At 40.4% G+C, this 15,379-nt stretch overlaps 1 protein-coding gene across 3 annotated transcripts in view; it reads right to left on the bottom strand.

Annotated features, from left to right (window-relative positions):
- LOC132828189 (chemokine-like protein TAFA-5) overlaps nt 1-15,379 on the bottom strand; it is a 334,410-nt gene that overhangs the window by 36,501 nt on the left and 282,530 nt on the right. The window contains exon 4 of one of the 3 annotated variants that reach the window (XM_060845127.1): nt 966-1,047. The exons of the other annotated variants lie outside the window; for them this stretch is intronic. Coding sequence (XP_060701110.1) covers nt 973-1,047 — 75 coding nt within the window. The 3' untranslated portion in view covers nt 966-972. The remainder of the gene's footprint in view (nt 1-965; nt 1,048-15,379) is intronic. 3 annotated transcript variants of the gene reach the window in all.

Below are 15,379 nucleotides of genomic sequence, written 5' to 3'. Positions count from 1 at the left end.
TGTCATGATTTGGAGATGTCAGTGTTGGACTGGGGTGTACAAAGTTAAAAATCACACAACACCAGGTTATAGTCCAACAGGTTTAATTGGAAGCACTCTAGCTTTCAGAGTGACGCTCCTTCATCAGGTTATAGTGGAGGGCTTGATTGTAACACAGAATTTATCAGATTGTTAATTACCCTGAGGAGATATTCAGGTAAATATGGAGATTTGTTTTGTACAAAGTTGAATCATAGAATATGCATAATACTGAAAAGGTGCACCAAAAAGCATCCAGAAACAATAAAGGCATGTGTCCACAGACTCTCCAGGCAGTAAGTATCCCACCTGCTTAGATTGCCTGTGAACAAGGTATAAATCTACCCCTGTTAAAACTGTAGCTTTCTCAGCTTTAGTCTTTTCTTGCATTAAAAATAATTGATACATTGGCCACAAGTTACCACAACTGCAATCCAATTTACAGAAATTACTTGCACGTTCAGATTTCTATTCAAAAAATTTGACTAATGCATCAAATAAAATTTGCTATCAAGCAGCACACTTGGAGCATTTGAGAAAGTTACTTTGTTTCTGCAAAAATATTCTTTGATACTCTTCACGGTATTAACCTGCTGCATTTTTATCGAAACAGCTGAAACAGTATACAACAAAAATAAGGTTTCTTTCATCAGAATGTCAAATCAACCATCTATGAACAACCCAATTTTAAAGAATGGCAAATGATTTCAAAAGCTGTACCGGACTATTAACTATTTACATTGATATTCAATATCTCTGTAAATTTAAAATTACATTTGAATGCTTTTAAAATACAGCTATTAGTCTCCCAACCCTTAAAAAAAGCTTAATTTTAAGAGCTTCTTTATTGATCCAAAAATGAGTAAAATTAGGAAAACTTGTATTTGTGATTATTTTAATGTTATTATTTGGCCAGTTTTGTGGATGAGGCCAGTTTCTAGACTTGCCTGACACTCAGGATTCTGGGAGCATTATGACTTCACACGTGCTACCCCTCGTTTGCAGCCATATATCGTCTCCTTGGATAGGCTAAACACCAGAAAGAAAAATAAGGTTCAATAAGGGAACTCAAACAGAAATGCTCTCTGATATTCTTTGTCAATCTAAACGATCTCAGGAGATCTCATTAATAATACATATGCTAAGTAATAAATATTACTTTGAGGTTAAATTATTTACCTCATCAAAGAACCCAACCCACTTCCTCTTGAAACTAATGCCATAAATGTGTAATTATGTGTGTGTGTGTGTGTTTTGTATATAAAGCTAATCAGGCTTTAAAATAGGTACAAGGGGCTGAATCTTCCTTTTTTTTGGATAAGTGATTTGCATTGAGTTTTTGAAGGGATTTCCATTGCAAGGCCTCGTGAACTTTTCTCTTCTTATCTTATCAGGACCACCTCCTTGAATATCTTCCTCACCAGTATTGTGGCCTTCACATCCAGTTCTGGCACCATCTTATCATGTGCCATTCGCAGGCCAACTACCCACTCAACAGGTATTCGCTGAAAGACTGACAGTCCTATGCCATGACTGAATGGCCATTGTGCACTTGGACAATGTCCATCCATCTGGTCTGGAAGACTTATCCACCTTCAGACCTTTCAGCTTCCCCTGCATCTTCTCCTGAGTGATGGCCACTATGCTCACCTCTGGCTCTGATTGTCTTGAAGTTCTCATAGGTAAAAACAATGACTGCAGATGCTCGAAACCAGATTTTGGATTAGTGGTGCTGGAAGAGCACAGCAGTTCAGGCAGCATCCAAGGAGCAGCAAAATCAACATTCTTAAAGTTCTCATATGCTACTGGTGTCTGCATCAGTTTTCACTGTGGGAAAGTACCTATTCAGTTCCTTCATCATTTCTTTGTTCTCCATTACTTCCTCTTGTCTGATTCTTCAGGAATCTAATATTCACTCTTGCCTCTCTCTTACCTTTCAGATATTAACAAAATCTTTTGCAATATTCTTTTATATTACTAGCTCGCTTACCCTGATATTTCATCTTTTCCTCCCTTATTGTTTATTTAGTTGTCCTCTGCTGGTTTACAAAATGTTTCCCAATTATTTGGCTGTCCACCAATCTTCCCATGTTTATGTTTATCTTTTGCTTTTCAGCTGTTCCTGACTCCCCTCGTCAGCCATGGTTGTCTCGTCCTTACCTTTACTTCTTTCTTCTCCCTTGGGAAGGCAAGCAACTGGAGAAATTTAAACATGAGCTTTTGTTTACAGACACAGGAGAACAGAAATAAAACCAACAGAAGCTGACATTTATACCATTAATGCAAACCTGATTTTGGCACCATGACCATGATAGTCTGCTGCATTAAGCTCTTTTCTATTGGAAGTGGGTGTCAATGGGTTCCTGTCTGGCTTAAATAATCTAATGTGTCTGTCATGAACAAGGTCAGCTTCTTCCTCCCCACTGTCCTCATTCCCCTCCTTCAAACACTTTTACCTTCCCCCTGCCAGTTCCTCAGCAACCGGAGTGTTACAACTTTGCTTGCTACAATTGTGCACAGCAAAGCATGCCAGAATGATGCAGCACACTCAGTCAGTCCAATACTGGAAGGTTCCCCCAGTCCCCACCACAACTAGCACTCAGACCTGTTGAAGCAGCACAACTGCATCTTCAGCAAACATGGTCTGCCCCACATGGTGCTGGTTGAGGCGTGAGTAGCATTGTATCTGCACATTGTATCAGTCAGTGGGTTGTGCAATGACTTCATGACCCATAGTTACAGTGGGTATCCCTCGTCTCCCATGAACCACCTGAACCCTCAAACACACCAGGTGTTCCAAGGTCTAGGGGTCATGGGAGCTGCCAGGGGAATGAGCACATACCTTCAGGAAGTGATAATAGTGATCATATATCGCTTGAATATTAATCACAATTTGAAGAATTGTGCAGTGTTGTGATACAGCCATCTCATCTGTGTGCAGTCAATGGCACCCTGCAGCTGAGGGAAGCCAGCAATGTTACCAAAGCCCACTGCCTGGGCTGCAGAACTAACCTCGTCACGGGGGTATCAAAGTGAACCATGAGACTTCACACAAATAGCATCGGACACTATCCTGGTGAATGTGTGGGTGCAAAACCATAAGATCCCACTGAGGTCTCCCACTGGTCTCTGGAAAGAGTCAGTCTATACAGAGGTTCATATGGCTGTCACCTTCACAGCCACCAGGAGAGGATGGTCTTAGACTACTACAGCCCTCAGACTCTGCTGTAACAATAGCACAGTTCCATCACAGTGTCTCAAAATATAAGGAGCCTGTGTCGACACTATGCCTTGCTCACCTCCAGGAAACAAAGCCAGCATCAATAAAAATCTGGTCTTTCTGCTGACCCCTTGCATTCTGAGCAGCCTGATGGGAGTGACTTCTCCCTGACCACTATCTTGTCCTCCATGTTGGTATATCACTGGCCCTGAGCTTGCCATCAGCTCTAGTCCTCCTGCATCTGTCTTTGCCTTGTTAGGAAGTCAGCCACAACAACCAACAGCAGGGCCAGTGGAAATGACCTATGTTGGCAACGTAAGGAGCGAAAGGGCAGCTTCCTGATAGCATACCCTGCAGATCAGAGCTGCACACACTCCTTCACAGACAGATATACTGCTGCACCCTGCAAACGAGCACCATATCTCCATCGTGCATTCAGTTTCAGCCTCAGTATTTGCAACAATTTGGTGAAGTTGCCATGCTGGCTGTGTGACCAACACATTCTACCAAAAAGGCAGCAATTGCAACTCTCTGAAATCCTTCCTATTCCAGGCAGACAACAAACACTCATCTTGTCACTGCATTCAATACAAGCCATCATGAAACTAACATGACAGATGCAGAAGAATGATGGTGTGCACCTCCCACAGCACCTTTGGTCAGCATTGGCCTTTTGTAATATCATTGCTGCTAACTTCAGCATCATTAAGATGATGTTGTTCAACTTATAAATACTGATGTTGCAAATCACCACTGACCAACATTTGACGCCATAGCTGGAGGTTGTAAATGGCTGCTTTGTGTATTTGTTCCTTCAATGTTCTATTGTCTAACAAACATGGATCCCGCTCTTTCACTCATCAATTGACACTGACTCTGTTCACCCTTGGGATTGTCCCAGTCATTTTCTAGTAGCATTTCACATCTGTGGAATGGAAGTGGCCACAGGGAATATAGCTCATAAACACCTTCAGTCCAGGCCATCCAAGGGTCCAAAACCCTCCATGGTCCCCTTTTGCCTTGCAATACCCTGATAGTATATGGTCCACATGGATGGAAATGAACTATATTAAACTTCGTGATCCCATGAACCCCAGACTACATCTCAATGAAGTCCTAATCTGATGCTGCCACTTTATGGCATTGGAGGTGGGGGTCACTGCAACTAATCCTTAATCCATGGCCGACCATGACCTATGATGTAATTTGATTCTACAATGTTGTTCCACATACTCCTAGAGTCTCTTTCATACTTGTCCTTGTCCCTGCCTCATGTCTCTACTTCCACCCTCCCCCAACCTCCAGTTTTGACTTGCCCATCACTTTTGGCAATGATGCCCTCCCCCCTCACCACTACAGGCATTCTCCAGAACAAACAAAGACCTAATCCTTAGAATTATATTCATAGAAGCATCGAATCCCTACAGTGTGGAAACAGGCCATCTGACCCAAAAAGTCTACACCAACGCTCCCAAGAGAATCCCATCCAAACCTTTCCCCAACCCTATTATTCTACATTTCTCCGACTAATGCACATAACCTGCATATTTTTGGACTGTGGGAGGAAACCCATGGAGACATGGGGAGAATGTGCAAGCTCCACACAGACAGATGCCCGAGGCAGGAATCGTACCCACTGTGAGGCAGCAGTGCTAACCACTGAGACACCGTGCCACCCATACCTCAGACATTTGATTGGCTGCAACAAACATGACCAAACCCCTGACCACTATCTTTGCAGATCTCCAACTGATGATAGCTGATTCCCCAGCTGCCAACTAGGTTCGATCTTTCGATACTTCTTATCTGATTCTGCTCCAAATCATGCGACAGCTATGCCACTCAGAGTCCAATAAAATGCCACCCAAGTAATCTCATAAAATGGCTCCAAGAACACATGCAACCTCTCTTGTGGATTCAACTACAGCCAAAACCAGATAGAGTAAGTTATCAGAATTGTGCCTATTGCAAAAGGTCAATAAAGAATGCAACTATTCCAGGAGTGTCTATTTAGTCTCCAAAGGTGTGAAGACTCAAAGGTTTCTGAAGAAGTAAACAGGAGATGTGAGGTACATCACCAGAATTATTGAGCCTGCTTTGTGGAACAATTTATATTTGCAGCTATTTTGCCTGATTGCAATAAAACTGGCTGGAAACAGCCATTTTTAGCATAACTATCTGAACACCATCAGAGACATCTTGAAGCAGTCACTCTCTCAGTGGGGAGATGAAGGGAGACACCAAGGGTAACATTGACTGAAACAGGCTACAAGGTCCACAACCTGCAGAACCATAACATTCAATTAATGGAGTCTCCAGTCACTCCAAGACCTGTTCTGGTCAGTCCATCTATGGGTACAGCCTCCAAATGCTTGACTACTGAAGCTAAGATGGCTCTTGAATCTGACTTCAACTTTTCAACCTCTCATTTGAGAAGAAAGTCAGGCAATAATATTAGAGACTTTTCTCTTTCATTCCTACTTTTTTTTTACTTCTTACTTACTTTAAATCTGTACTTTAACAGATAATTTTATTACTCTCACAATAGTTGTGTAATAAATTAACATTTGGCTCTTGTTTGAAGCATAAAGTTGTGCTGCTAGTTATTTTTAAATTGAAATAGTTGGGCACCAAAAAGGTCAACATACATGCCGATATAAATTATTGTACATGCACCACTCTGAGAAAATACTGGTCTGCGACCATGACGGTGTGCAGGTAGTCATTGCTTATTGCACAAACTGAGTACACATTTCAGAGGCTCATGGTTCCCTGTCAAATGAAGTTCTTCACATCTATCTATACCTTCTTTTGAGTAGTTTAAATGCATGTTCCCAGCGCTTCCAAATTCACAATCTGAAATAACCTGTCAACAGACATGCAACACAGAGCTGATTTTAATTACCATGCCTGCTGTCCTCTAAATCTACACAGCTCAAAATTGATTAGAACCAACTTTCACAACATCTGAGTAATTAAGGTTATTTAAACATAAGAATAATTCTTATAGCTCTCCTTTGAACAACTTCCAAGCCTGCAATATAATGTGATGGGATCAAAACTGGGCACAGCACTTCCGATGCTGCCAAGTCAGTGACCTGTGAATAGGATGGTTTCCTTTGACATCCACTGAGTGATTCAATCAATACACCCCTGTTTGCTTTAGCTGCTCTGCATTACTCATAAACCTTCAGTGATGTGTGCACAATAACACCTAGCAAATGGATTGTGAAATGTGGCAAAAATCTTGGAAAGTTGCACAAGAAAAAAGACATTGGCAAGCAGTAGCAGCCTGCTTTTTGATATGTGATTAGGCTGGATTTCTTGCTATTTAACTTGGCAACTTCTTTGACATTGTGACAATTTTTTAAAATGTTAAGGGAATGGCATTTTTTGCCCAGTTCAGGCCAGCCATGAGCATCTCCAAGGGTAGTTCAGTGTCATCCGTCTTTATTAGATGGAATGGCCTCAGTCTATTAGATCAATCAGCTTGAGCTGCTCAACGTTTGACCTCTTTCATCAGCAAGACTCAGCTGGTAAAAGTTTCATGAACATAGAACATGAAATGAAAGCTTTGTCTCAGTCAGGCAATTTAATTATTTATCTTTCAAGTGAATAGAGTTCCTGATCTAATGCTTCTGACCTTTTTTACCTTATTTATTTGCTCTGTTGAGACCCTAACAGGTAAAATAGGTAGAATAAAACAAAGAACTGCAAATGCTGGAGATCTGAATCAAATTAAACTGCTGGAGAAACTCAGCAGGTCTGGCAACATTTGTGGAGCCATAACAGAGCTAACATTTTGAGTCCAGTGACCCTTAGACAGAGGCCCAAATGTACTGTATAAGTTTTTTTCATTTGGTGTTGCAGGCAGCGGAATTGTCTTCTCTACTTCCAAAATTAATCGACAAGGATGACAGTGAAATCCTGGTTCCTAGAGAAACCATATTGTAGTTCAAATTTTGGCCAGTGTTGTGTGATCCATTTTTTTCACCACCCTGAAAACTGAGTAAACCTTCAGGGTCTTTATGTTTCTCTATCTTGTTGAATACCTACTTAAATCATTTATTAAGCCATAGTCAAGCCAACCATGATTTCAATCTTGGATGTAATGTTGGTGTTTGCCATCAAGCTAAGATACTTACAATTCCCCAGTCTCTATCTCAATTCTTCCACTTTTGACTTTAGCTTTGCTACTTTCAGTCATAATGGTGGGATTTGGCTCATTTATGTACAGTCCAAAAACAAGTCATTCTCTGTTTTGAGGAGGCCTCCCATAGTCCTTAGCTTTACTTGTGTTCTGACTGGGAGTGCAGTGCTCTTTGCATGTTTCAAATGTTGCAACCACTTATGTTGTAGCCATATCTAATTGGTAACCATTCCTACACCAACCTCATTATCTTCTCTTCCCACCATTAAATAGTACAGGTGACAGCAGACACCCCTGTCTGACTTCCTTTGCAACATGAAATTGACTACACATTATGCAAGATCAGACTAGATTACAATCTGGCTTAAGAACCAATTGTTCAATTGATAACATTTTAATTCCCAGTTATTTAAAAAATAAAGCCAGAACATTTCAGAATTTTAAGCAAAAGAAAATGTTCTGTACAATTAAATTTTAATTGTACAGTACATTTTATTTTGCTTAAAATTACAAAATCTTCTGGCTTTATTTTTTAAGTAACTGGGAATTAAAATGTTATCAATTGAACAATTGATTCTGACATTCAGAATTAAAAGGAAAACTGTGGTCAAACAAACCACTGGACATTAAGTGACAGATACAACCAAGGCAGAACCACAAACTTCTCAGCAACCCATCCAGATATTAGTGAGTCCCAAAAGTTCACTAAAACTCTACATCCCTCAAAAGCGATTTATTCTCTTTCAAAATCATAGCCTTTAATTTCCCTCTAAAGTCATCACAATTAAGGTGACCTTAATAACTGCTTAGCTCCAGGTTGCTAAGTGTCTTCAGAGATTGTGCTACACTGAATTTACAATGATGTTCTGCAGCATTTAATCACTGGCACAACTACAGTCCTTCAGCTGCAGTCAGACATTGCTTTGCCCCGACTGCCAGAATTACCAACAGACAATATATATTTCCTGGCCGAAATGACATCTTTCTGATAGACAGCATCCTTTGGTCTCAACTGAATTGATATCAGAATAGAGACAATCACCTTCAGTCACAGTCTCAGCTCTGAACAGTCTTTTCAGAGCCCTGGCTGAATGAAACTACTAAACAACTCCCAAGGTTGCAGTGAGCTCCCAGCTCCTCAAAGCTAATAACTGCACTTAGCTGTATACAGATGACCAGCTTCTTCCACAGAGCTCCTGACGAACTGAATGTTCACTAATGGCTGTTCACTGACTCTTGAACTGATCTGTGTAACCTATTAACACTCTCCCAGAGGATTTCCCCTTCTTTTCTAGGCAGGATCAAATGTATCAATTCTTCAGGATCAAAAGTTTCTAATTAGAGAGAGAAAGACACCCAAGTACACACTTTAGAAACAAATAGGCAACAGTTTTGCTCTGGCACTAATAGAACAAGAGATTGAGGCTGAAAAACAAAGTAAAATCAGATAATGGGATAATAATGCAATGTAGACTAAAGGAGGCTGGAAGAAAGTGAGAAACGAAGCAAGACAAATAACAATGGGGGAATCAAGACTATGGTAAACGGGTGCAGAGTACCTGGGTAAAACATTCCCAGAGGTCGAAGTACTATGTAATTTCCATTCCATAAAAATGTACATTAATGGATGAAAAGATAATTTAAAATTTCTTTAAAAGTAAAGGACATTTTTTTGTCACTGAACTATTAACATTTCTATTCTATTGCACACTTGATAAATGTCTCCAGGTCCAACTTGAAGATCAAAGAGGCAAGGAAAAAGAAAATAGTGTGGACCAAGAGGAGTGCAACAGCTTCTACACTGGAACAAGGGAACTGGAGGGGGCCATTCAGTCTATTCAGCTGCCTAGCCATTCTAGATCATGACTAATCATCTTCTCAATGCCACTTTCACACACTATTTCCATTTTCCTTAATGTCATTAGTGTCAGCAACTTATCGATTTCTGTCTTAAATCTGCAACAATGACCTTCCACTGCCAACTGGGGTGGAGAATTCCAGAGATTTGCCACCCTCTGAGTGAAGAATTCCTCCTCATCTCAGCCTTAAATGGCCTTATCCTCATCCTGAAATTGTGGTTTCTGGTTCTAGAATCACCAGCAATGGGCAATAGCCCAATCTATATTCACCCTGTCATGCTCAATAAGAATTTTGTAAGTTTCAATGAGATCAACTCTCTTCCTTTGAAACTGTAAAGAATACAGCCCAGTTTCTTAGTTCTCACTCTGTAAGACAACTGTTATCTCAGAGATTAATGTAGTGAATTTCCTCTCCATTAAGTATCCCTTTCCTTAGGTAAGGAGATAAACACAGTACATAACATTCCAAGGCTCCATAAGCTACAAAAAGATATCTCCACTTCTGTACTCAGATCCCCTTCAACAGACCATTTACCTTGTTCGGTACTCACTGCATCTTCATGCTATACCCAATGAAAAGCAGAATGTAAACTTTATCTTCACTTTAAAACAGTAACTTAGTTTGGTGAAGGCTATCATTTGTGTATAATAAGTAACAGAAGCAGCACATGAAATGAGAACAAGATGCACAAAGATTCAGAATGGTGCCACTCTGGGAGTGGATATTTTATGTTGTTGAATCTTTTCTCTGACCATTTTGTCAATATTTCTGTCAAGTTATTTAAAGAACAGGGTCTCATATCAATACGAATGTTAACATACTTTAAAATTCTGTTGTTGTTCTCCACTATGGACATCTGTTGATGTATGTTGGCTGTTTAGGTTCTTTAAAACTGCAACTGAATTATTTAACTAAACAAAAAGATAAATAGTTTTGGCAAAAACATTACCATACTATGTCCATAATAGTGAACTATATTAATTAATTAATTCATTGATGGTTCTCATATTTTCACAGTACTGTAATGCTTTAACATATACATAGATATATTATAAACTTTGCCGTTATTACCCTGATCCAAGACGTCTGTGCATTTATGAATTTTCTACTGAACTTCCAGAATGATTGTGTGTCACGTTTTCTTCAACCTATTTCAAAAAGTTAAAAGTTGAGGCTCCACAGGGGAACAACAGAACAGGATTAAGCCATTTCACTCCATGGCCAGAGGCAAATGCAAATTCAAAGTGTAAAGATAGTTAGTGCTGAATTCAACAGGAAATGTTAGTGGCTTTCAGTCACCTTCCTGTGCGCCAGTTTATCTATATTTTTAGTTACTTGGTAAGATCTGTGCTCACCTTGAGTTGCAATAATTGATCAGATGAACATGTTGTTATCATGAAGGCAACTAACACTGTCCAAATTTACATTCAAGGATTATTTGCACACTATAGAATTATGAGGTTCCACACGAGTAAAACTCTCCTCTTCAATCAAGTTATTTTTGCTCCTGGGACTCTCAGCTCATTTGCTATCGGTGATCCCACAATGCCATTAGGGAGGGAGTTTCAGAATTCTGACCCCAAATTTTAACTCCTCTCCTGTGCAGCAAACCCAACTGTAGTTCCGCAAATCTGACTGTTGCTGTGTTCCTTTGAGAGGCCATTATGGTATCCAAAGCAGTATATCTGTTTTGCAGGGAACAGCCAAAGCAGATTTCTGCACAGCCTGCCTTGTCCTCTTGTTCTGCCTGCTGGTTACCCATTCCCTTCCGGCCTATGAAGTTTTAGCTTGCAATCTGACCCTCTCTCTATGCATTCTATTCACCACGCTCTCTGGCACACTGATGCTCTACAGTGACCCCAGCCACTGTTCCAGCTCCAAAACCTGGGCTTCCAGGAACTGCCCTTGTAGACATGCACACATGCTGGCCCTGGACACTGAAAATGTTCCTGATCTCACAAGTAGAGCAGGAAGAGCACACAACAGCTTTGAGCTCTTTTGCCATGACATACCCCTTTAAACTAAACCCTTTGGAAAATATTTAATATCGATTACTGTCGGGCCCATATTTGGTGGTCTTCATTAAGATAGAATATAGACCTAACAAATGATAAATTGCAAAAAAAAATAAGTAATTTCCCCTCAGCACTGAATTCCAACTGTGCTCCAAATTCCCTGATACACACACACATACTGGCTATGTGTCACTCAGGATGTGCTGTCTCAAAAATAAAATTTTGACTCCCCTAGTTATACAGAACTGCAGGGCAAATTTTGCAAAACATAGATTATGATGTAAACAAATATACAATGGATACAGTAAGAGATGTATTCATCCATTCAGAAGCTTTGATGATTAGGACAGTAAATCCTCAGACTCTACCCATTCCTATTCCTTTGGGACTGAAGGTGTACAAGAATAGGAGTGGAAGTCAGATGCACACTACAATTTGCTAAAATGGAAGGAAGATTTTGGAGCTCACATGTACCCTGCCCATGCTTGTGATATAACAGCAACATCTGAGAAGGGTAGTGCATAATTGCTAAGGTCAATTCCTTGTGAATTCTCTGTTGTCTGCACATGGCACAGTAATTTGGGGTGGCATGGGGCAGCATGATGGCTTGGGGCAGCACGGTGGCTCAGTGGTTAGCACTGGCACTGCTGCCTCACAGCGCCAGGGACCCAGGTTTGGTTCTTGCTTCGGGCGACTGTCTGTGCGGAGTTTGCACATTCTCCCTGTGTCTGTGTAGGTTTCCCTGCTTCGGTTTCCTCCCACAATCCAAAGATGTGCAGGTCAGATGAATTTGCCCATGCTAAATTGTCCATAGCGTTGGTGCATTAGTCGGAGGGAAATGGGTCTGGGCGGGTTACCTTTTGCAGGGTTGGTTTGGACTTATTCAACTGAATGGCTTGCTTCCACACTGTAGGGAATCTAATCAAATCATTCTACACACCTCTCATTTTGGGCTTTGGATTATTGTACATGGATAAGGATGGGTGGCTCCAGTACATGCAATAGTGTACTTGTTGTAAGACAGCAATTTGCACACACAACTGATTACAAGAGTTGGATATATATCAACAGATGTGGAAGATTATTTACAATGATATGTCACCATTACTACCAGAGTGCCCTCAGAATATCTTTTTCTTTCTTTCCCTCTCACTTCTGTCTAAAAGTCCCTGAAACTCCATCCTGTCTAAAGGCAAACAGCATTCCCTTGGCTTCAATCCTTACAGGGCTAAGGATGGCAGACAGAATAGATGTAGACGGCCTAGCCAACTTTGGATTGCCTTGAGGGGAGTCTTTGTTCCCAATGGCAATGTCCTGTCTCATTGTGAGGAAGGGACACAGAAGTCTAGGGTGGTAGAGGGCAAGTATGTGTGTATATCTAGTTGTGTTTAGTTAATGTGTAATAAAGAGTGTTACTTTGGAGTTAAGTCTGAAGACAGTCCTTAACTCTGCCTTCTTGACTGGTCTGTCTTGAATCCAAACCCTCAGTGTGGCATCAAGTCACATGATAAAATACATACCACTTCAGGACTTTTCTGAAGTACCTAGACAAGTTAGATTAATGTAAAACCAAGAATGAGGGATGCTGGAAATCTGAAACAAAAACAGAAACTGTTGGATAAACTCAGTAGGTCTGGCAGAATCTGTGAAGAGAAAGAAGAGTCAATGTTTTGGGCACTTCCTCAGAAAAAGATAGAAAATTACAATGCCTACAGTGTGGAAACAGGCCATTTGACCCAGCAACTCCACACAAACTCTCTGAAGAACGTCCCACTCAAACTCATCCCCCTACTCTATCCCTGTAACCCTGCATTCCCCATGACTAATCCACCTAACCTACACATCCCTGGACACTATGGGCAATTTAACATGGCCAACCCTGCTAACCGGCACATCTTTGGACTGTGAGAGGAAACTGGAGAACCAGGAGGAAACCCATGCAGACACAGGTAGAATGTGCAAACTCCACACACAGGGTTGTCTGAGGATGGAATTGAACCTGGGCCCCTTGCATTGTGAGGCAACAGTGCTAACCACTGAGCCACTATGCTGCAAGATTGCACGTCGGAAAGGATGGTATATATGATGAAGATAGAGGGAGAGAGGTGAGGCAGTAAAGGACTAAGCGATAGGTAAAAACAGAGCCCAGACATAGAGAAAGACATTTATGCAGGCAGTGGCATGCATAATACCAAGCTAGGGAGACAGAAAAGCTGATAATGGGAACCATTAGTAGGTGAAAATGGGTTGATTGTGCTGAAGGCAGCCCACATCGTGGCAGGGCCTGGGGTCTAGGAGTGGGTATAGGACATGGAAAAAGGTGCTCAGGGTCTGAAAGTATTGTACAGGATATTGAGTCCTTAAGGCCACTGTGTCTCCAAGTGGAAAATGAAATGTTATTCTTCCAGCCTGTGCTGATCCTCATTGGACCACTGCAGCCGGCATGAGACAGAAATGATAGATGCCACCTTCCCATTGAAACAGAAAGTATAAGTCAAAAATAGTTTTGGCAATTAAGAAATCTGCAACCATCAGATATTAAACTATAAGGTGAATAGAGGTAGCTTGAATTACCTAAACAGAAACAGAATTATTCTTTTTTTCTCTTTTTAACATGCTTTAGGATGCAAACTTATATATTAGTAAGCATGGTTTGTTTTCAGATCAGCTGACATTCATCTTTATCGTCAGTTAAAAGGATGCTAGGATCATTTTTAATCATAATTACTTTATATGTCATTACGATTCTCTGTGTTAGATGGATTCAAATTGTAGTTAATTGAACAACTAAAATTAACTCATATTGAAAATGTCAGTGATCTTGCCATAAGTTAACCCTGAAATGCCTCAACTATCTGCAACAGCAAAATTCTGACCATATTATATTTACAACTGTCATCATTCTGGTTAATTTAGTATGTGATATTAATTATATAGAAATGCTGTGATAAGCTTCTGGGACAGGTGGAATTTGAACCCAGGCATCCTGTTCCAGAGATAGGGACATTACTGCAATGCCACAAAAGCAATTTTTAACATTACCATTCCAGTGACATTAGTATTGTACCACTACCTCCCCCTTATCATCACTCTACTGAGCAAATCATAAGTTCTAATTAGCCTACCAGCCATTATAATCGATAAATGAGGACAGGTATTTGGTAATCAAATTTGCAAATCACAGAACATTTCCCTGTGACCCACAACACAAGCTAGATACACTTCTGTTATCAACTAATACAGTGCAAATACGTTAGGCTGATTCTCTTTCTAATCACTGGCTGCTTTGTAATTAAGCTCTAATTTTCATTTGGCATTCCTACCACTTAATGATTGCATGAAGAACAGCAACTCTCAGATGCTTTTTGATTTGGTTTAATTTTAGATTTTGAGCTGGAAAGTACTATATAAAATTTAAGATCTGTATTTTACAATAGTCTGCAAAAGGGAGTAAGCTTCCAGTGTGTCTCCCTTTTACGAAATTCTCCTTTGAGACCAAACCAATTCCTTTGTGCTGAGCAATTCCACTTTCTTTCTCAATTCAATCAATCTGCTAATTACTAACTACTTTGTCAACACAATTTCCATTAATATGTTACCCAGAGGCATGTACAGCTATTGTGAAATACAGCTGTTTCCACACTCTATCATTCCAATTGACATTTACATATACCTTGTGTAGTAGAAAGGATAAAGGTATCATTAGAGATCTATTAGTATTAAGCAGTTTGATGGCAAAGTTTGTTGATTTAAAGACAAAAGAACTTTCATTTATACAGTGCTTTGTACAGTTTCAAGCTGTTCCAATACTCTTCACAGCCAATTAATTACTTTTTGAAGTATAATTGCTGTTGTCATGTCTGCAAAATCAGCCAATTTGCCCAAAGCAAAGCTTTCTCACCTCCTTTAGTTTTATCCAACAGCACAGTAGGGGGGTGAGAAGCTGCTCTTGCCAGGTCAATTACCAGGTCATCTTGGAAGTTTCAGGGCTGATGAAGGGGTATCTCCCTTGATTGAGTACCTTCTGCCCTTCACATTACCTGTTCTGCTCTAAAGCTCTCACCCCACACCCATCGACTGACCTGTCATTCACCAGTGACCTGACTAACTAGTCTG

Source organism: Hemiscyllium ocellatum, chromosome 26, assembly GCF_020745735.1.
Source record: "Hemiscyllium ocellatum isolate sHemOce1 chromosome 26, sHemOce1.pat.X.cur, whole genome shotgun sequence".
Taxonomy (NCBI): Eukaryota; Metazoa; Chordata; class Chondrichthyes; order Orectolobiformes; family Hemiscylliidae; genus Hemiscyllium; species Hemiscyllium ocellatum.
Note: the sequence above shows the minus strand (reverse complement) of the source record. Positions and strands in the feature narration are given on the sequence as shown.